Source organism: Stegostoma tigrinum, chromosome 8 (genome assembly GCF_030684315.1).
Source record: "Stegostoma tigrinum isolate sSteTig4 chromosome 8, sSteTig4.hap1, whole genome shotgun sequence".
NCBI lineage: Eukaryota > Metazoa > Chordata > Chondrichthyes > Orectolobiformes > Stegostomatidae > Stegostoma > Stegostoma tigrinum.
Genome location: NC_081361.1, coordinates 89,251,183 through 89,275,361, shown reverse-complemented (window position 1 = coordinate 89,275,361; position 24,179 = coordinate 89,251,183). Strand labels below are relative to the sequence as shown.

At 44.2% G+C, this 24,179-nt stretch overlaps 1 protein-coding gene across 1 annotated transcript in view; it reads right to left on the bottom strand.

Annotated features, from left to right (window-relative positions):
* LOC125456600 (kynurenine--oxoglutarate transaminase 3-like) overlaps window positions 1-7,516 on the bottom strand; it is an 88,848-nt gene extending 81,332 nt beyond the window's left edge. Inside the window, exon 1 of the mRNA XM_048539870.2 lies at window positions 7,037-7,516. Within this exon, the coding sequence (XP_048395827.1) occupies window positions 7,037-7,106 (70 nt within the window). The 5' untranslated portion in view covers window positions 7,107-7,516. The remainder of the gene's footprint in view (window positions 1-7,036) is intronic.
* Window positions 7,517-24,179: the final 16,663 nt, after the last annotated feature.

The window sequence follows — 24,179 nt, the reverse complement described above, 5'->3', positions numbered from 1 at the left end:
AGAAGATAGAAAACATAACACAGAGGTAATTATACTTCCAAAAAGTAATTCATTGGCTGAAAGGTGCTTTTGGAAGCCTTGATGATGTGAGGGTAGATTATGGCAATGTAAATTCATGCTTTCCTTTCCCTTTCGTGACAAGACCAGCAGCTCAATTACATACTGTGTTCTGACTAAGTCCAAAAATTAGCAAAACATCTAATTTTACTACAGTGCTTGCAAATTGACTACTGAATATGAAAACGTCATCATCAAAATCAAGAACAAATTGCCAGTTCATGAACAAGCACACCTTCATTTGAAAAGTAAGCAAGTGGTATTATGGTCTGTCTTCCCATCCTAACCTGACACAAAAGGCAGCAATAGATTGATCTGAAAAGGATCAGATCTGAAATTCTTGGCTCACTGATGACTCACTTTCTTCGAGTGAACAAATTGCACTTCAAATCTTTTCATGTAAGCCAGGCACAAAGCTAGGGGTAAGATTATGAAAGAGGCTCTCTTGAATAAAACGTTGGGCTGGATTTTTTTTTCAGGGCGCTGAGGTATATTTCAATGTGCAAATGGCCACATTTTGTTTTTGGAGGAAATCAAATTTTCCTCTGCATTCCCAATTTGAAGCCATTTTCCACTGGCTATTTTGTGACTCAGAAACCATCACCCAGGTCAGGTTCCCCTTTTTAAATCAGGAGTGAAAATCAGGTTTTATGCTGCATTTTCAACACAGGGACCTATCCTTCAAAGATGTGCTAACCCTTGCATTGATCCATTGTGTGTATTTAATCAGACTCATTGCAATGTAGTTACAAAGGTAGAAGTACCACCATGCAATAAAAAGTGTGTCAAAGTGACCTGCCTGTCAGAAATGTCTTTTCTGCTGTGATTTAAAAGACTTTGGCTGATTTAAATAAAGCTTCAGTGATTGAAAAAAACTCTAAACTCCTTGTCCATATTGACTGACTGGCAATCTACTTTGAGATAGAAATCAGCATAGAATCCCTACAGGATGGAAGCAGGCCAGTAAGCCCACACCAAACCTCTTAAGAGCATCCCAACCAGACCCACCCCTTTACCCCTACGTTTCCCACGGCTAACCCACTGAGCCTGCACGTCCCTGGACTCTATGGGCTTTTTAGCATGGCCAATCCACCAAACATGTGGGAGGAGACTGGAGCACCCGGCATAAACTCCACATGGACATACACCCAAGGGTGGGGCTGAACCCAGGTCCCTGGCGCTGTGAAGCAGCAGTGCCATTGCACGGGGCACCTTCCATTCTTTCCTTCTCAGAGGGCAGTGCAGATGAGTAACATTCTCAAATGTTAATGACAGATCATGCCTTTGGATAAAAAGTCGTACAAGGATAACACAGTGTGGAGCTGGAGGAACACAGCAGACCAGGCAGCATCAGAGGAACAAGAAATACTATCTCAAAGTAGTACAAGGAGCTTTTCTTTTCCCCCAGTTTTGGAATACATTTCTCTCTTTCAATATAATTTATATGAAGGTTTAAAACACCTGGCGAGAAGCTTATTCAGCACACCCAGTCTCCCACTTTCCCACAACCCCATCCCCTCCCCCATTCTCCATCACCATCAAGAACACCAAGTACTTTCCACTAATGTTGCAAGGAATCTAAGGACTGCAACTCGTGAATACTGTGTGAGTGAGTAGGAAGTACACGTGAAGGAAGAGGCAGCATGGAGAAATATAGGAAAATCTGGAGGATGGAGAGTATGTCGGCTGGTATGGATGATTTGAGTGGGCATGGCCTGGTGTGAAGGGGTTGGGTGGAGAAGTAAGGGAGGTGAGAAAGGGCCTTTATACTGTTGAGAGCTGGGATAGTGTGTTGGAGAACCGAGGTGGGCCTTCTAACCAGCTCATCTCCACACTCATATTCCTCACTCTCAAACTCTTAGATCGTAAACTGCACTGCAAACCTCTCCTCACTGCAAGGTGAAAACCCAAAAACAAAACATGAACTCACACAATCTCTGAGATGTAAAAATACACAGGCCCGATTTTCCTGAGCCCAGAGGAAGATTTGTCCCATGAAATCAAGACCTTGACTACTTGTTTATGTAGATATAACAGGTCCCATTATTTGATCATGGGGAATTCTCCCAATAAGCAGAGCAGCATATCACACTTAACTGATTTGGATTAGCTTTATTGTCAAACATACTCAAATGAGTAGTGATAAGTTTACAGCCGCCACATTATAGCACCATCGCAGGTACAAAAGTACCTAGGTACAGACAGTTAAGATCAAATTCTTAGGAAACAAAACAAAATTAGAAAAGTAAAGAAATAAATAGTCCAGAATTATGGGTAGTAGGAGTACATTAGAAAAATAAAGATGTAATAAGTTCAGAATCAGTCCATGCCAGCACATAGCCTCAAGGACAGACCTCCACAGCCTCAATGTTATGATTGCATCGCCATTTGCAAAATTGCTGTGTGTTTATCTGCACAAACTACAATTAAAAATGCTGTTTAACTGGCTGAAAATCACTTAGGGTATGTAACAAATGTGGAAGTATAATCATAAGTCCCTCTTCAAAACCTTAGCTCATCTTTCTCATTATGAATTCTGACTGATGTTTTCACTCTTTCCGGTATTTGCAGTTTTATTTTAAACAACAGAACAGGACATTGATTAAGAAAGTGTGATATATGGATTTTCACACAGTACATACATCAGGTGCTGCATAGTAGCCTAGGTATAAAATTAAAACACAGTCAGAATAACAACTAAATTTCTAAAATGCCTTCAAAGTAGCAAGACATTTCAGAAATGCAATCAGACAAAAGGAAATGACTTCCAGACAAAAAATGGGGGTGACCAAACACTCGCATAATTTAGTTTATGTTTTATAAGTTTGTGTGTGTTGCCCTTGAACAAAGCGGCTTTGTAGGGCTATTTTAGAGGGACCTCCCCTAAAGGGGAGGCAGTGGTGCAGTGGATGAGTAAATGAGAATCTCAGAATATAGGTTTGCGGGATATAGTGTTCTGGGATACAGGTTTGAATTCCAGCATGCCAAATGGTGAGGTTTGAATTTTTAAAAAAAGACCCTAGTATAATGTCAACCATGTAACAACTGTCAACTGGTGTATATAAAATGGGGAAGGTAATGGCCTAGTAGTATTATTGTTGGGCTGTTAATCCAGATAAAGATCTGAGGACCCAGGTTCAAATCTTGCCACAGCAGATGGTAGAATTTGTATTCACTAAAATTTCTGGAATTAAGAATCTATTGATGACCATGAACCCATTGTCTGGGAAAACCCCATCTGATTCACTAATGTCCTTTAGGTAAGTTTATCTATCATCCTTACCTGGTCTGGACTACAAGTGACTCCAGACAAACAGCAATGTGGTTGACTCTGAACTACCCCCCAATAAATGCTGCCTGGTCAGTGACACCCTCATCCCATAAATGAATAAGTAAAAATGCCCTTTTCACTAACCCTTTAGGGAAGGAAATTGGCTGTCCTTACCTGGTCTGGTGATATGTCAGCCCAATCCCACAACAATGTGGCTCACTCTTAACATTTTCCAATTTTGGCACGGTTATGGGGACAAAGTGAGGCAGCAAATTGTCATCTGGGCAAATAGGGATACACAATAAACGCTAGCCAGGCCAGAAATGCCCCCATTCCGTGACCAAATTAAGAATAAGTTGAGTTAACCACATTATTAAGAGTCTGGACTAGGTAAGAATGGCTGATTTCTTCCCTTAAACTGAATATAATGAAATTTTACACCATTGTAATAATTCTGTGATTCTGGGCAACAATGCAAAAGGAGGTCATTCAACCACTGTCCCTGTACTATTATCTTGCTCAGCTCTATTACCTAGTGCCAATCTCCTGCCCATGTCCTTGCACATTATTAATAACCAAAAGAAAAATCCAATACCCTCTTAACTGCTTCAATTGAGCCTGCCTCCACCATATTTCCAGGCAGCGCATTCATACCCTAACAAATCACTGTGGGAAACGTTTTTCTCTAATATCACGTTTGCTTCATTTGCATGTCATTTTAAATCTATTCCTTCTTGTTCCTGCACCATTTATAAGCAGGGACAGTTTCTCTCTATCTATTCTGTCCAGCCCATTCATGACTTTAAAACTGTCAATCCTCAGCCTTCTTCTCTCCAAGCAGAACAGTTGCATCTTCCTCAATCTATCATCAATGGCTAAAGATTCTCATGCCTGGAACCACTTTAGTAATTTGCTACTGCACTCTCTCCAATGCATTCATATATTTTCTATAAAGTGGCACCCACAGCTGCATACGATACTCGGAGGCTGACATCTGACATATGTCTTGTACGAGTTCAACTTCAACACCTTGCTCTTTGATCTATGCCCCTACTGATACAGCTGAGAACACTACGCTTTATTTACTGCTCTCTCCCCCTGCACGGCCACCTTCAGTGAACTGTGCACATATAAATTCAAGTCTCACCATTCCTGCACCCTTGTACTCCTTATTTTATATTGTCTTCCAGCATTCTTCCAACCACCTCACGTTTCTCCACATTGATCCTTATCTACCATATATCCATTCACTCCAATAACTTGTCAATGCCCATTTGGAGTTATACACTATCCTCCTCTGGCTCGATGGGTGAATATCCTACTCTCATTCCGATGTTCCTATGTAAACTAACAGTCCCAGTAGTGATATCTGGGGAACTCCATTACAAATCCTTCTCCAGCCTGAAAAATATCCACTGACCATTCCACTCTTCTTCCTACCCACAGTTAACATTCTATCAACATTGACACTCCCCTTTTTTATACCATGACTTACAACTTTCCTCATAAGTGTGCTGTGAGGCATTGTATCAAATATCTTTTGTAAATCCTTGTTTACCTCATCATATACATTACTGTTGAGACATAAAAGCCAAAAGAACTGCAGATGCTGTAAATCAAAAAAACAGAAGTTGCTGGAAAAGCTCAGCAGGTCTGGCAGCATCTGTGATGAAAAAAATCAGAGTTAACATTTCAGGTCCAGAACACTCTGAAGAAAGGTCACAGGACCCGAAATGTTAACTCTGATCCCACTTCACCAGACCTGCTGAGCTTTTCCAGCAATTGCTGTCTTTATTTTTGAGTCATATAAGATTCTTAAGGTGCTTGACAGGGTAAATCCTGAGAGGATGCTTCCCTCAAGGGACAGTCATAGGGCACAGTCTCAGAATAATATCAGAGATAATGGGAACTGCAGATGCTGGAGAATCCAAGATAACAAAGTGTGGAGCTGGATGAATATGGCAGGCCAAGCAGCATCTTAGAAGCACAAAGGCTGACGTTTCGAGCCTAGACCCTTCATCAGAAAAGGGGGATGGAAGAGAGGGGGAGGCAGATCGAAGATGGATAGAGGAGAAGATAGGTGGAGAGGAGATGGACAAGTGAAAGGGGCGGGGATGGAGCCTGTAGAGGTGAGTGTAGGTGGGGAGGTAGGGAGGGGATACGTCAGCCCGGGGAGGACGGACAGGTCAAGGGGGCAGAATGAGGTTAGTAGGTAGGAAATGGAGGTGCGGCTTTCCCCCCCACTGCATCCCAAAACCAGCCCAGCTCGTCCCCACCTCCCTAACCTGTTCTTCCTCTCACCCTCCCCTCCTCCCACCTCAAGCCGCACCTCCATTTCCTACCTAACATCATCCCACCCCCTTGACCTGTCTGTCCTCCGTGGACTGACCTAACCCCTCCCTACCTCCCCACCTACACTTACCTCTACAGGCTTCATCCCCACCCCTTTAACTCATCCATCTCCTCTCCACCTATATTCTCCTCTATCCATCTTCCATCCGCCTCCCCCTCTCTCCCTATCTATTTCAGAACCCTCTCCCCATCCCCCTTTTCTGATGAAGGGTCTAGGCCCGAAACGTCAGCTTTTGTGCTCCTAAGATGCTGCTTGGCCTGCTGTGTTCATCCAGCTCCACACATTGTTATCGCCCAGTCTCAGAATAAAAGGGCACCTGTCTAAGACTTGAGATGAGGAGGAATTCGGAATTTCTTCTCTCTGATGGTTGAGAATCTTGAATTCCTTGCCACAGAGAGCTGAGGGGTACAGGGTCCTTATGTATATTTAAGGCTGAGATGGATAACTTTTTGATCAATGGGGAGGGAGGGGGGGGAAGAGTTAAGGGGAAAGGGCAGGAAAGGGAATGAGAGGAATGCTGCATCAGCCATTATACTTTTGAATGGTAGATTAGGCTTGAGGGGCCGAACAGTCTACTCATGTTCCTATTTCTTATCAGAGATAATGGGAACTGCAGATGCTGGAGATTCCAAGATAATAAAATGTGAGGCTGGATGAACACAGCAGGCCAAGCAGCATCTTGTGCTCCTGAGATGCTGCTTGGCCTGCTGTGTTCATCCAGCCTCACATTTTATTATCTTCCTATTTCTTATGGTCTTTTCACCCTCAATCATTTCCGTTCCCCCTTCAAATAAAAAAAAACTCCATAAGGTTGGCTAAACATGATTTCCCTTTTACAAACTCATGCTGGTTCACGGTCACCTTTACTGAGAACGGTTTAATATTCCAGATTATTCATTGATTTTACATTCCAAAATCTGCTGTATCCCCACAGAATCAGTCTGGTCTCCGGGATCACTGACTCGATGACATTACCCTGTCCCAAGGAGGGGTTCGTAGGCGGGGGGGGGCGAAAAAGAACGGAGAGGCGGAGACTTTTAGGAAACGATTGAGACTAGAATCAAAGAATGTTGCGTTCGGAATGCGAAGGGTTTTAAAGCAACATTAAAGCCCCTTAAATAAATGAGAGGTCATTGCCACGGGAAAATGAAGGGTCAGGTTAAAAGGTCTTCTTTTCCTTCGTGTCAATAAATGTAATTCCCCACCAAAAACAATGGTGGGAGAACCCATAAACAAATGCAGAAGGGAAGAGGTACAGTAAAATGTATCGAGACGATAATGCAAAACACTGCCTTTCAGAGATGTGGTGCAGAAATCCAAACAACATCTGATTTGCCCATAGTTCCGTTTCTTACCTTTGGACTGGAATGGCTGATTGAATTCCAATGGTATTGTAGCTAGCAGGGTGACACGGGAGAGCAACATGAACTGGAGGAGTCAGATGATGCGGGTCAGCAGTTAACAGGAAGCAGTACGGCTAGCGGTTAGACGGGCGCCTATAGCAGAAAGCAATTAGCTTGAAGTGTACGTGAAGCCTCATGTTCGCTGGAAGCGGCTTCATTGGAGGGTTATTTAAAGGAAGCCGTCTTGCTGCTGCACTGAGCCCAGAAATGCACCTCTCAGGAACCAGGGACTGAGCCACACTTGGGTAAAGTGCACCCTTCCCTTGCCTTCACCCTCTCACCCCATCGGATTTACCCTGAAAGATGCGTGTCCGAGGCACCGACTCTACTGGAATTACTGTTAAATTTGCCTTTTGTCCGGGTCCCCTAAACCTAGTTCTCCTGGTTAGCCCAGAAAAAAAATGACTGAGCTTGGAAGAGGGGTCTCCTGGCCGCCATAAACTTGCAAGCCTCGCTTTGTCTGAACACCCTGTGATCTGTATGTCCTACAATGGTATGATCCGCCCGGATTGCTGTCAAAACATATGGACGTACGTGGAATAGTGTAGGTTAGATGGGCTTCAGATCGGTATGACAGGTCGGCACAACATCGAGGGCCGAAGGGCCTGTACTGTGCTGTAATGTTCTATGTAAAACAAAGCTTTTTACTGTACTTAAATAGATGGCACAACAAGAAATCAAATCAAATCAATTTTTTTGGACGACAGGACTGACAAATCGAAAAAGACTGGATAGGTTGGGACTGATGTTTGGAAAAACGAGGGGGTTCTCATAGAAACTGGTAAATACTAACAGGACTAGACAGGGTAAAGGCAGGAAAGATGTTGCCAGTGACCAGGGGAATCCAGAAACACTAAAAAAATGGTAAATGCCATGTTGGTGCTCATCATGAGGGGATCCAAATATAGGAACAGGGATGTCTTGTGTGAAATTGAGAGCAGTGAACCTGTGGAATTCCCTGCTGCACAAAATGGTTGAAGCCAAAATATTGAATGCCTTCAAGAAGGGGATAGATATGAGCCTTAGAGCTTAATGGATGAAAAGATGGGGGACAAAAGAGGGATTAGGATACTGAGTAGAATTCAGCTGTGATCATATCGTATGGTGGAGCAGGCTTGGCCTACTCTTGCTCTTATTTTCTATGTAACCATTAAACTGATCTGAACCCCCATAAGTCACACCAATATCCAACCACCCAACCTCATGTATCCCAGCTGAACACAACTCCACAGACACCTTGCCCTGAAACCTTAAGACATAAGAGCAAAATTAGGCCATTCAGCCATTAAGCGCCTCCACTATTGAATGAGATCATGTCTGATTTGATAATCCTCAGTTCTGTGTACTTGCATATTCCCCATAACCCTTGATTCCCTTTCTAATTAAAAACTGTCTATCTTAGCCTTTCATTGTATGTTCCTGGGTTAGGACTCTCTCTGGCTTAATTGCACAAGTAGGAGGGGTCACTGATGTCACCCCTGACTTTATTTTAAAAAAAAATCTTGTCTGTAAAGTGCTTTGGGATCACATGAGAATGTGAGGAGTGCTGATGGAGACTGAGAGATCCAGGAAGGTGAGGGATGTGCTGGAGATGGCCCAGGTGAACTGAAGGTTGGGGTGGAAGGTGTTGGTGAAGTGGATGAACTGTTCGAGCTCCTCTGGGGAGCAAGAGGCAGCGCCGATACAGTCATCAATGTACCGGAGGAAGAGGTGGGGTTTGGGGCCTGTGTAGGTGCAGAAGAGTGACTGTTCCACGTAACCTACAAAGAGGCAGGCATGGCTGGGGCCCATGCGGGTGCCCATGGCCACCCCCTTAGTCTGTAGGAAGTGGGAGGAATCGAAAGAGAAGTTGTTGAGGGTGAGGACGAGTTCGGCTAGGCGGATGAGGGTGTCGGTGGAGGGGGCCTGGTCGGGCCTGCGGGACAGGAAGAAGCGGAGGGCCTTGAGGCCATCTGCATGTGGAATGCAGGTGTATAGGGACTGGACGTCCATGGTGAAAATGAGGTGTTGGGGGCCAGGGAATTGGAAGTCCTGGAGGAGGTGGAGGGTGTGGGTGGTGTCACAGACGTAGGTAGGGAGTTCCTGGACCAAAGGGGAGAAAATGGAGTCCAGATAGGTGGAGATGAGTTCGGTGGGGCAGGAGCAGGCTGAGACGATGGGTTGACCAGGGCAGGCAGGTTTGTGGATTTTGAGAAATTTTGAGCATTGAGAAAGTAGTCTGTTCCAGTGATATCAGTTGCGGGATTATCATCAGTCAAGATATTTCTTGGAGATTAACATGGATTTTTTTTTCTACATCAGCTAAAAAGACCAGTAGGGTCTTGCTTTAACATGTCCTCTGAAAAATTGGACTTCCTGTGCACTCCTCCGGTGTTACGCTGGAATCTGTGTGCAAGTTACTTCCTCACGACCCTGAAATGGAATTTGATCTCAATTTTCCAATAGTTGATTTTTATCCACTAATTTATTCAAGTCTACTTTCATTTGATTTCCTACGATGGTGACAGCAAGCACGAGGTGGCATAGCTTTAAATTGAGGGGTGAAAGATATAGGACAGATGTCAGAGGTAGTTTCTTTACTCAGAGAGTAGTAAGGGAATGGAACGCTTTGCCTGCAACGGTAGTAGATTTGCCAACTTTAGGTACATTTACAAGCATATGGACGTACATGGAATAGTGTAGGTTAGATGGGCTTCAGATTGGTATGACAGGTCGGCACAACATCGAGGGCCGAAGGGCCTGTACTGTGCTGTAATGTTCTATGTTCTACGTTCTATGATTTAAATTACTATCGTCACATGTACCGAGATACCGTGAAAAGTAGTGTTTTTCATGCTAACCAGACTAATCATACTTTACATAAGGACATCAGGGCATTGGAAAAGAATGCAGAAAGTGGTGTTACAGCTACAGAGAAGGTGCAAAGAAAGATCAGTTTTAATATGAGAGGTCTGTTCAAAAAATAATGAGGGGTATAGAAAGAGTTAATGGTGGTGTCTTTTCCCCAGCATCGGGGATTTCAAGGCTAGGAGATATATTTTTAAGTTGAGACGAGAGATTTTAAAAAAACATGAGGGGCAAATGTTGTTACACAGAGGGTGGTTCATGTGTAAAAATAGCTTCCTGAGGAGGTGGTGGATGAGGGTACAATTACAAAAAAAGACATTTGGATACGTACATGAGTAGGAAAGGTTTGGAGGGATATGGATAAAAACAGAAAGAGCTGCAGATGCTGCAAATCAGGAACGAAAACAGAAGCATCCATGAAGAAAAAAAATCACAGTTAACGTCTTGAGTCCGGTGACCATTCTTTCTGATTTTTTCTTCACAGATGCTGTCAGACCTGCTGAGCTTTTCCATCAACTTCTGTTTTTGTTGGAGGAATATGGGCCAGCGTCAGGCAGGTGGGACTAGTTTAGTTTGAAATTATGGTTGGCCTGGGCTGGTTGGACCATAGGGTCTGTTTCCATGCTGTATGACTGTATGACTCTATAATGGCAGGGAAGAAGCTGTACAAAAACCTTCATTAGTTTTGTGGTGTCCTTTCTGTGGGATAGAATGCAGAAAAAACACAACTCAGCAACTTTCTCACTTCTGGATTAGATAGTACTTGCAAACTTTGAATGTGAAGATAATTTTTTTGTGTTTTGCTTTTAAAAGCCATTTTGTAACATCCTTTTGCTGTTGAAATATCTAAAAATGTCTTCACATGGGAAGGGGATGGAAGCATGACAGACACTATATTAGCAACATCCATTAGTGACAACAACAACATGAACAAGTAGTTAATCTGTTCCAGTGAAGTATTTTTGGACTCAAAGCATTAGCTCTGCTTTCTCCCCAAAAATGCTGTTAGACCTGCTGAGTTTCACCAATGACTTCTGTTTTTTTGTTTCATTTAATCTGTTAATGTGTTTTTCTCTCCACAGATGCGACAGACCTGCTGAATATTTACAGCATTTTGCGTTCTTCTTGTGAAATTAATTGTGGTAGAAAGTTTGTCTGAGACACGTTTGTGTTGGCAAACAATCCTAGGAGATCTTTCATATCCGCCTAAAAGAGTTTTCAATGTCTCAACTCAGGGCCATAACACTCAACAAGGCAGTGCCATCATACTGGTGCAACAGTGCAGCTTAGAACTAAGAAGAACAATGGGAGCAATGTTTCACTCCAGATTCCAACTGCACTTGGTGTGCGTGCACGTAGCGGTGCTAGAAATAAGCCCAAAATCATCTTCCTACTCTGCTCTGAGGCCACATCCTTAGGTTGACACAACCCAACAATACGAGGAGTGCTCCACTAGAACCCAACTGAGAATTTAGGAATCGGAACACTGGACAACACAGTTCTAGGCCTCAGCCTGATCCTGTCACAAAAGTGACCTTTGTCACAAGGGTTGATATTTCATTTACACCCTCACTCCAAAACCCTCACTGCATTGTGGGACCTGGCATATCTTATGCCAGATGTTCACCAAAACAGCATTTTATAGAATCAAATAATTCCCAAATTGTGGCGGCAAGCCACTTGACTCCACATCGAACCTCTAAAGTGCATTGCACCCAGACCTATCTCCCTACCCTATTACTGTAGCTCCATATTTCCCATGGCTAATCCACCTAGCCTAAACATTCCTAGACACTATGGGCAATTTAGCATGGCCAATCCAGCTAAACTGCATATTTTTGCAGTTTGGGACGAAACTGGAGCAGACGGAGGAAATCTACACGGTGACGGGGAGAACATACAAACTATACACAGGTGGTAGAATTCCCAAGGATGGAGTTGAACTCAGCTTCCTGATACTGTGAGGCAGCAGTGCTAACCTCTGAGTCACAGTGCCAATTTCAGGGTTTGTGTTCAGTGTTTTATGAATTTCAGGACTGGTGCAAGGTCTGGCCTTTTGAGAGGAATGTAATTTTGAAATCTTACACATTAAAACAAATCCCAAAATAGCAAAGATGGAATTAGACCCAAGTCTATCATTAGAGGAACTCAAAAAGCTCCCAACAGAATTCCATGGTTTTACTTTAATAATCCTTCACTCTCAGCTATAATGTCATTGCCCATTGAGTTAATATTATTTGGAATATAAGAACAGAAGTATTCATTTTAGTCCTCCTGGGAGTTTGATTTAGCCAAGCTGAAGTTTGCACAAGTGTCTATCTTTAGACTATCTAACTAACCAGAGGTCAAAGAGTGGGACTTAACTAAATGCAACACATGCTACAATGCTCAGTCAACTCAAATTCAATGAATGGCCATTCATTTCAACCAAGTAATGTACTACAATTGTGACCACATGTCAGAAATATTTATAAGTTGAAACCCAAATAACATATTAATCACAACTAGCATTTTTTTCAACTCATTGTTTTTCAGTTATACTAACTTATAACTGTTGTCACAGGCTGGCAATCCATATTTAGTACTTTGTAACTCACACCCAAAAACTCATTTTATCCATTGTCATTGATATGAACAGACACTCCCTGCTCCATTTCCGGTTGTTAAACTCGGTTTACATCAGCCGCCATATTCTAACCCCAGTCGTAACCACATATTTTAATGAATTCGTCCCAGACCAAATTTCAACGTTTCAGGTTGTGACTTGGCAGAATTTTCATTCTGCATTGAAAATTGTTAAGCGTATGGAAGGAACAGCTAGGGGTAAAAATCCATTAATTGTTCGAAAGGCAAGTGGGAAAAGGAGATGTTTCGGCTGTATCGGCGCCGCCTCTTGCTCCCCAGAGGAGCTCGAACAGTTCATCCACTTCACCAACACCTTCCACCCCAACCTTCAGTTCACCTGGGCCATCTCCAGCACATCCCTCACCTTCCTGGACCTCTCAGTCTCCATCTCAGGCAACCAGCTTGTTACTGATGTCCATTTCAAGCCCACTGACTCCCACAGCTACCTAGAATACACCTCCTCCCACCCACCCTCCTGCAAAAATTCCATCCCCTATTCCCAATTCCTCTGCCTCCACCGCATCTGCTCACACGACAAGACATTCCACTCCCGCACATCCCAGATGTCCAAGTTCTTCAAGGACCGCAACTTTCCCCCCACTGTGATCGAGAACGCCCTTGACCGCATCTCCCGTATTTCCCGCAACACATCCCTCACACCCCGCCCCCGCCACAACCGCCAAAAGAGGATCCCCCTCGTTCTCACACACCACCCCACCAACCTCCGGATACAACGCATCATCCTCCGACACTTCCGCCATCTACAATCCGACCCCACCACCCAAGACATTTTTCCATCCCCACCCTTGTCTGCTTTCCGGAGAGACCACTCTCTCTGTGACTCCCTTGTTCGCTCCACATTGCCCTCCAACCCCACCACACCCGGCACCTTCCCCTGCAACCGCAGGAAATGCTACACTTGTCCCCACACCTCCTCCTTCACCCCTATCCCAGGCCCCAAGATGACATTCCACATTAAGCAGAGGTTCATCTGCACATCTGCCAATGTGGTATACTGCATCTACTGTACCCGGTGTGGCTTCCTCTACATTGGGGAAACCAAGCGGAGGCTTGGGGACCGCTTTGCAGAACACCTCCGCTTGGTTCGCAATAAACAACTGCACCTCCAAGTCGCAAACCATTTCCACTCCCCCTCCCATTCTTTAGATGACATGTCCATCATGGGCCTCCTGCAGTGCCACAATGATGCCACCCGAAGGTTGCAGGAACAGCAACTCATATTCCGCCTGGGAACCCTGCAGCCATATGGTATCAATGTGGACTTCACCAGTTTCAAAATCTCCCCTTCCCCCACCACATCCCAAAACCAGCCCAGTTCGTCCCCTCCCCCCACTGCACCACACAACCAGCCCAGCTCTTCCCCTCCACCCACTGCATCCCAAAACCAGTCCAACCTGTCTCTGCCTCCCTAACCTGTTCTTCCTCTCACCCATCCCTTCCTCCCACCCCAAGCCGCACCCCCATCTACCTACTAACCTCATCCCACCTCCTTGACCTGTCCGTCTTCCCTGGACTGACCTATCCCCTCCCTACCTCCCCACCTATACTCTCTCCACCTATCTTATTTTCTCTCCATCTTCGGTCCGCCTCCCCCTCTCTCCCTATTTATTCCAGAAACCTCACCCCATCCCCCTCTCTGATGAAGGGTCTAGGCCCGAAACATCAGCTTTTGTGATCCTGAGATGCTGCTTGGCCTGCTGTGTTCATCCAGCCTCACATTTTATTATCTTGGATTCTCCAGCATCTGCAGTTCCCATTATCTCTGGGAAAAGGAGATGTTTGCTCACAGCTATCGCAGTCCTTTTGTGCAGTAAATAGTTCATGGCCTCCAGTTCAAAATGGATGCTTAGTCAAGAAGTTTGTGATTTTAAGCTTTGCATGGCCATTTCATGCCAATATGGAGACTGTTCAAATAGTTTCTCCATTTGTACTTCACTGGTTTTCAGCCAAGGAAAGAAGACTTGTCAACAAAAGATCACATTTGGATGGTTAATGTGACCGTCCTACATTTTCATGTGTGTTATTTATGCATAACATTTTCACTTAGTCATGGTTAGCCATAGAATCACTCACAATCATAGAATCGCTACAGTATGGAAGCAAGCTATTTGGCCCATCGAATTCACACCAACCTTCTGAAGAGCAAGCCATCCAGATCCAGCCCCTTATCCTATCCCTGTAACCCTGCAGAGGAGATAAGTCAGTCTATTGAGCATGTGCATACTCTTAGAAAGCATAAATAAAGCATAAATAATTCCTCATATCCAGGCAAGTCTTTCCTTTTGAAGTGAATGCCCAATTTTCTTTGATAGAAAAATGTATTAATAATATCTAATAATGTTGACAAAGATATACTTTGAATGGTTGAAGTATCCTTGTATAGATTTTACTGTATTTTGGAAATTTTTTGAATGAGGAAAAGGCTTTTCATTTCTGAACATATTAAGGTAAGCAATGTGAGATCAATTATGGCTGGCTTGACGGTACTTGAGCGTTGAGCATGCCCGGTGAACGTTACAAACTTATTTTTCAATCTTAACATCAAGAGCACTGGACATTTTGCTTCCTTGTCTTCGGGAGCATAAAGGCACATGTGCCTTTGTCAATACATTCAACACCAAACACACAGTTAGCAGTATGACTTAAATCATCTGACTGCGCCACGCAATCCACGTGCATTTGAGGCTTAAGAGAACAACTTACCCAAGCTTTTGTGACAAATTACTTTTGCTGACACAGAAGTTATTTGCAAGTTGCAATATGGCAATCTGCAATAATAGATAACAAGTTGTAGAGCTGGATGAACGCAGCAAGCCAAGCAGCATCAGAGGAACAGGAAAGCTGACGTTTCAGGCCTAGATCCTTCTTCAGAAATGGGGGAGGGGAAAGGGGTTCCGAAATAAATAGGGATATGAAATAAATAAATATAGGCCCGAAATGTCAGCTTTCCTGCTCCTCTGATGCTGCTTGACCTGCTGTGTTCTTCCAGCTCTACACCATGTTATCTCAGATTCTCTAGCATTTGCAGTTCCTACTATCTCTGCCAATTTTCACCCTTCCCTTTCTTCTCTGCCTTATATTGATTTGTTTTACTTTTGGTTAAAAATATGCTAGAAAACCAGCAAAAATAAAAGACAAGCAGGTATTGAAAAGTTACCTCCCCTCCAAACAACCCCAGTGTGGCCAGTGAACATTTAAACTTTCAAACATTAAAGCTTAGTCTCGTATTTATTTGTGTACTGTGTCCTGAATGGTCTGATTAGCCATCTTTTTTATTTGACTGCAGCTGTAGCATCTGACTCTTGAGAGCACCGCTCTCTGAATCCTGAATTGACATCCAAATACTTGTGCCTAATGGGAATGACTGGTAGCAATCCTTCATTGAATTTAACCAATCTCTTCCTGATTGACAACCCACGCCTGCAAGAAGGAACTTTATTAGGGAGACAATCCAAAGCATAATCTGATGAATGTAAAGGCAGTAAAAGCAAAGTGTTGCCTCATGCTGTTTGGATTTTTAAAAATTGCACCTAGGAGTGATTTGAAAATAAGAATAATAGTGAAAGGGTTACCCCAATCATGGGAATTTCTGCCAGGGTTTAACTTTGGTTAATTTGGGATGAGACGTCTAAATAAATCTTTTTAATTTAAATATGATACAATGGCATAACTTTGTTTTCATGAAACTGAGCACTAATTCACAGGTGTACACACAACATATCGGTAAAGAATTAGAGACTTTTTTTCAATTTCAATTTTTTAGTCATAAAAGACCACCAATAACCTGATGAAACAACTTGTTCCTTCCACACTGTAGGGATTCTATGATCTAAACAAATATTGCTCCCAGTTTTGATCTGACCTTACCTAAACCACCTCACTTTTGTTTTGCAAATCCTGCAGTGACTTTAGACCTCATATCTGTAATCTCTACTAGGTCCACAATCTTGCAAGGTACCTGCATTCCTATAATGCTGGCTTCTTGTGTATCCTTGATCTTAATCATGCTGCTTTTTTTGCTTTGTTTCGTTCCTTGGGTGTAGATGTCACAGGCAAGGCCAGCATTTGTAGCCAGTCCCTAATTGCCCTTATACTGAGTAGGCTTGCTAGGCCAGTTCAGCGGGCAGTTAAGCAGCAAGCACATTACTGTAGTGATTGTAATGAGATCAGCCAGCTGGACAACATGAAGAAGGGTCTAGACGTCAGCCTTCCTGCTCCTCTGATGCTGCTTGACCTGCTGTGTTCATCCAGCTCTGCACCTTGTTATCTCAGATACCCCAGCATCTGCAGTTCCTACTGTCTATGTAATATCAGTTCCCTGATTGGGGCTGTTAATCTGGTTGAATCGGGGAACCCTGGCTGACAGATGTAAAGGGGAAAGTCAGAGTTTCTGTGACTCTGAGAGTTAACTGAAGTACTAGGGTCCTGAATTCTTCATGTGTAAGTAAATGGTGATGGGATACCGGCCTCTCTGAAGACTTTTTAATTACCAGTTTTGCTTCACGCATTTATCATATTCTTTCCTGTAGACTTTCGTGAAACAGATGTGTTTTTAATGACAATCAATCCTGGCTTAATTGTCACTATTACTGAGATCAGCTTGAGCTGACTGTCTCTGTGATACAGTGATAGTGTCCCTGCTCCTGAGCCAGTAGACCTGACTTTAAGACCCAGTTGGTTCAGAGAAAAGACGTAAGGTCCCTGGAGAGGTTGATGTAAAAGTCCTTTTTTTTTCAGCCGACTAGGCCCTAAACTGTGAAATTTCCTTGCTCAATGCCTCCACCATATTTTCCTTCCTTGAGACATTTCCTGCAACCTGCCTCTTTGATCATCTGCCTTAAAATCTCCTTAAGTGTTTCAGTGTCATACTTTGTTTCATAATACCGCTGAGAACTGCTTTAGGACTTCAGAAGTGCTATTCAAATACAAGTTGTGGTCAAAGGAGATCGTTTAGTTTATCCACGCAAGACCGATTTCCATATGTAGTTGGAACAAAGGCTTATATAATATTATAAGTGCATAATTAAAATGCAGAATGCAAGTATGGAAATGAACTTCAATCGCAGAAGTAGAAATTCCTTTCCCTGTTGCATCGACATCAACTTTCTTTGAACGAGGTTTATGTCTACATTCAAAGTAGTAGAGTTGAATTAGCTTAAAACCTTGGTGCATATCTGATGATATCTATAAAATGAACAAACTGATTAAACTTATGATGATGGATTTGTTTTCAGAACTTGAACAGCTGTAACATTTATTGCCATTTCTTACATACTCTGAGAAAATGACTGTTAGCGTTCAGCAATAGCTTGTTGGACCACTTCATAGAACCCCAGCAAGTTCACACTGCCCCTCAGCATCCCACCCAGACCTATTCCCCAAGCTCACCTAATCTACACATTCCTGAACACTTTGGGCAAATTAGCATGCCCAGTCCACTACCCAGCACATCTTTGGACTGTGGGAGGAAACCGGAGCACCCGAAGGAAACCCTCACAGACATGAGGAGAATGTACAAACTCTAAACAGACTGATTCACTCTCAGGCAACTAACCCAGGTCCCTGGTGCTGTGAGGTGCCAAGAGGTCTTCACAAGTATCTAAAAGATCTTCTATTCCCACGATACTTATTTTTATGTATTTGGAAAGCCTGTGCTATCACTCTGATTTGCTTTAGTATTGTCACATGTACTGAGATACAGGGAAAAGTATTGTTCTGTGTGCTAACCAGACAAATCATACGTTACATGAGTACATCAGGGTAATAGAACAGAATGAAGAAGGTAGTATTAAAAGCTACAGAGAGCTCAGCTACTATATCAGAAGTCTGTTTATAAGTTTGATGTCAGCATGGATGAACTTATTCTATCTACTTGATGGGGTGACCTCTTACCATCCCAGTAACAGACATTTAGCTAACTGAACTATAGTTACTTTTTAGTCTGTTTGCCTTTTTGGATGTATATGTGTCATGTTGAGTTTTCCGATCCTCTGGCACTGTTCCAGAATGTAACGATTTTTAGACGGCTACTACCAGTGCATCCACCATCTATGTAGCTACGTCCTTTAAAATCTAGGATGCATCCCATCAGACCCAGAAGACCTATCGGTCTTTAGCCATGTTAGTTCCTCCAGTACTTTTTTTTCAGTGAATGGACATAAAGTAAGCTGTTAAATATGATTATACACACCTAACTAAATGTTCCAAATTAATTGGGTTTTTAGTTAAATGTTATTACCTTCTGAAGCAAAATTTTAAAGAAAATTCTCTTCAGATCATTGCTTTTAAAACTGAGTACCCTGAGTGAGGACAGACGGGGGCTTGTTGGAACCTCCACATCTCAGTGCAGCGAGCAGATGTTAGTATCTTCGTACAGCTCCAAACTCCCATTGCTGGTATAGTAAATTCTCTCTTAACAGGAGAACAGCTTTCATTTGACTGGGTGACACAATCTGTGGAATGACTGGAGTGTAAAAATATTTGCACAGTTCAGGATTACAGCATAACATTTTTTGTTTGCAGTCTTAGATAATGTTGAATGTTACACAGGTGAAGGACATGATTCTGTGTCAATAAAGCACATTGTTAACAAGAAATTTTGGTATTTAATCAATGCACTTTGTATTTTACAAGAGAGGATTTCAAGAGTGTAAGAAAATATAAGTGTTCAGGAGATGGAGCCATTTTGCAAGTTGATTTTATTTTAAAATTTACTGATATCCTTCCAAAGCTTCTATCAGTGCCATTTTTGATCCAGCTGTCAAAGAATATGTGAAAGTGATCAGAGGTGATTCCTACTTTTGAATTATCACCCGCCTTATTCAGTAAGTAACAACATTTCCCACTTGCTGGATGAGTACAACTCCAACAACACTCAAGGAACTTTACACCATCCAGGATAAAGCAGCCCGCAAACACAAACATTCACTCCCTTCACCAATGTTTAAAAGTGACAGTGTGCACCATGTACAAGATGCACTGCAGAAATTCATCAAGGCTTCCTCCAAATCCACAGCCACTTCCAACTAGAAAGACAAAGGCAGTAGATATATTGTTGCTAATGGTCTGATACTTTGATCATTCTCTTAAGCACATTTGCACTGGGGCTCCTCCTGGACACCAACCCCAGGCCTCCTACCTTCCCTCGACCTCTTCATCTCAAACTGCCGTCGAGACATTAACCGCCTCAACCTCTCCACCCCTCTCACCCACTCCAACCTCTCCCTTGCAGAACGGACAGCTCGCAGCTCCCTCCGCTCCAAACCCAACATCACCATCAAACCCGCAGACAAGTGTGGCGCAGTGGTAGTATGGCGCACTGATCTCTACATCGGCGAGGCCAAACGCCAACTCTCCGACACCACCTCCTACCGCCTCCTCAATCATGACCCCACACCCGAGCACCAAACCATCATCTCCAACACCATTCATGACCTCATCACCTCAGGGGACCTCCCACCCACAGCCTCCAACCTCGTTCCCCAACCCTGCATGGCCCGTTTCTATCTCCTTCCCAAAATCCACAAACCTGCCTGCCCTGATCGACCCATTGTCTCAGCGTGTTCCTGCCCCACCGAACTCATCTCCACCTATCTGGACTGCATTTTCTCTCCTTTGGTCCAGGAACTCCCTAACTACGTCCTTGACACCACCCACGCCCTCCACCTCCTCCAGGACTTCCAATTCCCCGGACTCCAACACCTCATTTTCACCATGGACGTCCAGTCCCTATACAGCTGTATTCCACATGCAGATGGCCTCAAGGCCCTCCGCTTCTTCCTGTCCCACAGGCCCGACCAGTCCCCCTCCACCAACACCCTCATCCGCCTAGCCGAACTCGTCCTCACCCTCAACAACTTCTCTTTTGATTCCTGCCACTTCCTACAGACAAAGGGGGTGGCCATGGGAACCCGCAGGGGCCCCAGCTACGCTTGCCTCTTTGTAGGTTACATGGAACAGTCCCTCTTCCGCACCTACACTGGCCCCAAACCCCCCCTCTTCCTCCGTTACATTGATGACTGTATCGGCGCGGCCTCTTGCTCCCCAGAGGAGCTCGAACAGTTTATCCACTTCACCAACACCTTCCAGCCAACCTTCAGCTCACCTGGGCCATCTCCAGCACATCCCTCACCTTGCTGGACCTCTCAGTCTCCATCTCAGGCAACCAGCTTGTAACGGATGTCCAATTCAAGCCCACCGACTCCCACAGCCACCTAGAATACACCTCCTCCCACCCACCCTCCTGCAAAAATTCCATCCCCTATTCCCAATTCCTCCGCCTCCGCCGCATCTGCAACCCACGATGAGGCATTCCGCTCCCACACATCCCAGATGTCCAAGTTCTTCAAGGACCGCAACTTTCCCCCCACAGTGGTCGAGAACGCCCTTCACCACGTCTCCCGCATTTCATGCAACACGTCCCTCACACCCCGCCTCCGCCACAACCGCCCAAAGAGGATCCCCTTCGTTCTCACACACCACCCCACCAACCTCCGGATACAACGCATCATCCTCCGACACTTCCGCCATCTACAATCCGACCCCACCACCCAAGACATTTTTCCATCCCTACCCTTGTCTGCTTTCCGGAGATACCACTCTCTCCGTGACTCCCTTGTTCGCTCCACACTGCCCTCCAACCCCACCACACCCGGCACCTTCCCCTGCAACCGCAGGAAATGCTACACTTGCCCCCACACCTCCTCCCTCACCCCTATCCTAGGCCCCAAGATGACTTTCCATATTAAGCAGAGGTTCACCTGTACATCTGCCAATGTGGTATACTGCATCCATTGTAGCCGGTGTGGCTTCCTCTACATTGGGGAAACCAAGCGGAGGCTTGGGGACTGCTTTGCAGAACACCTCCGCTCGGTTCGCAATAAACAACTGCACCTCCCAGTTGCAAACCATTTCTACTCCCCCTCCCATTCTTTAGATGGCATGTCCATCATGGGCCTCCTGCAGTGCCACAATGATGCCACCCAAAGGTTGCAGGAACAGCAACTCGTATTCCGCTTGGGAACCCTGCAGCCCAATGGTATCAATGTGGACTTCACCAGTTTCAAAATCTCCCATTCCCCCACCACATCCCAAAACCAGCCTAGTTCGTCCCCTCCCCCCACTGTACCACACAACCAGCCCAGCTCTTACCCCCCACCCACTCCATCCCAAAAGCAGCCCAGCCTGTCTCTGCCTCCCTAACCTGTTCTTCCTCCCACCCATCCCTTCCTCCCACCCCAAGCCGCACCCCCATCTCCTACCAACTAACCTCATCCCACCTCCTTGACCTGTCTGTCTTCCCTGGACTGACCTATCCCCTCCCCACCTCCCCACCTGTACTCTCCTCTCCACCTATCTTCTTTTCTCTCCATCTTTGGTCCGCCTCCCCCTTTCTCCCTATTTATTCCAGAACCGTCACCCCATCCCCCTCTCTGATGAAGGGTCTAGGCCCGAAACGTCAGCTTTTGTGCTCCTGAGATGCTGCTTGGTCTGCTGTGTACATCCAGCCTCACATTTTATTATCTTGGATTCTTCAGCATCTGCAGTTCCCATTATCATTGTTTTCAAGCAATTGACTTTTGCCCGTTACCTGACTGTACACTGTACTCAGTGAATTTACACCTTTAGAGTGGTAATCTGGATTCAATGCAGACCATCCATGCTGGAACTGTGGTGCCCTGGAACATTTAGCTGTAGGAGATGCCCAAAGTCAGTCTCCTAACAGTTATAAATACTCCCTCATTAAATCAGAGTGGAAGAGTTTGTTTCGGGACTCCCAGCCAGCAGTGGTGGGACATTAATTAGGTTCATTCATGAAACAATTGACACCCATTATCCCTGAGCCCACTGCAATTCAGTGGTGGAACCGTGATTAAATGAGGGATGCGTAGATTTCCTGTTCCTTCAGAAGGTCACCTAGCAACTCTTGTTTAGTTGACCATGACCTCAGTAAGGGGGTGAGTGTTCTGTATTTTTAGGCACTCAGTGTCCGAGTGAGAGACTCACCTTCACCATCCACCATTCCATCTCTGATCCTCCAACTCCTCTCCCCTCACTCTTTCCAGTGACTCCTGAACTCATTATTCCAATCCTTTGGTCATGGTACTATGATGATACTGGGCTCGAGTGAGTTCATTGCCAGGTTCTGCCACCATTGTCACTGGGATTGAGGAATTGATCTTATTAATCAGCCATGATCTCATTGAATGCGGGACCAGGCTCAAACAGACTGATTGGCCTACTTTTGGTGCATGTACGTATGTTTTCTGACTGGTGGACAGGGACAGAAAGTAGCCCAGGTCCCTGTATTTGAACAGATCTTTTATAAGTTCTGAAGTAATCAATCACCTATATGTCTTCAATACCCTCACAATGATATTAAGTTGTTTATTATAAACATAACTGGGATTTTGTTTGTGTAAATTGGTGCTGTTCCCATAGTTATGTTGGATTAGCAGTTTGATCATCATGAACTCAAGTCCCAATGTGGTCAGTTGCGAAGCTGGGTTAAATAAATACACACACCAGAAATATTAACATTGAAAGCTGTTGAATGTTCAATGAAATCCAATTGGTACATGGATATCCTCCAGGAAACAGAATCATGGATTCTTGATCTGGCTTTCATGACTTCAATCTCATGCTCTTCACTCTTTATCCCTTAGAGCAACCAGGGATGAATAATTCTGGCAATTTTCCATTCCTTGATGCTGACCATTTAGACCATTTGTAATGCCATTGGACCCACTAAGTTAAAAGGTTATAGGGTAAAGATACTGTGGGCTGCTGTCTCAATAGACAGAGACAAGTGGTAGTGATTTAACCTGAGGGCCACCATGCCACAGGAATGGGCAGTGTTTGAGAAGGAGACTCCTTCATGGTAATCTCAGCTAGGAATTGGACCAACACTGTTGGTAGGTACCACTCAGCATTGCAGATCAACTGTCCAGCCACCTGAGCTATGCAACCCAGAGATGATGGCCTAGAGATATCATTTCTTAGACTATTAATCCAGAGACCCAGGTAATGTTCTGGGTCCAGGGTTTGAATCCTGTCACACCAAATGATGAAATTTGTATTCAATCCAAATCTTGAATTGAATCTTATGATGACCATGAAACCATTAGTGGCTATTGGGGAAAAGCCCATCTGGTTCACTAATATTCTTAAGGAAGGAAGAAGACTGCTGTCCCTACCCAGTCTGGCTAATGTGGTTGATTCTGAACTGCCCTCTGACATAATTAGGGATGGGCAATAAATGCTGGCCTTGCCAGCAATATCCACATCCTGTGAATGAATCAAAAGGAAATGGTAACAAAAGAACAACAAAAATGCAGAAATATATACAGGTAGCACGGCAGAGTTTTATATAAAATCACTGGTGAAATAGAAACACCTTCTTTTCAAATCTGAGAACATCTGGACTTTCCTGTCTGTGCTGTGCCCTTCATGTTAAATGAACAACCAAATCTGCAATAATTTTTTTAAAAGATATAGACCTGTAAAGTATACAACGTGTATTAGTGCTGATACCCCAGCTAAAATACTTGCACAAATGTTATAATTTACTCATGAAAATAGAATTTATATCTCACTACTGTAA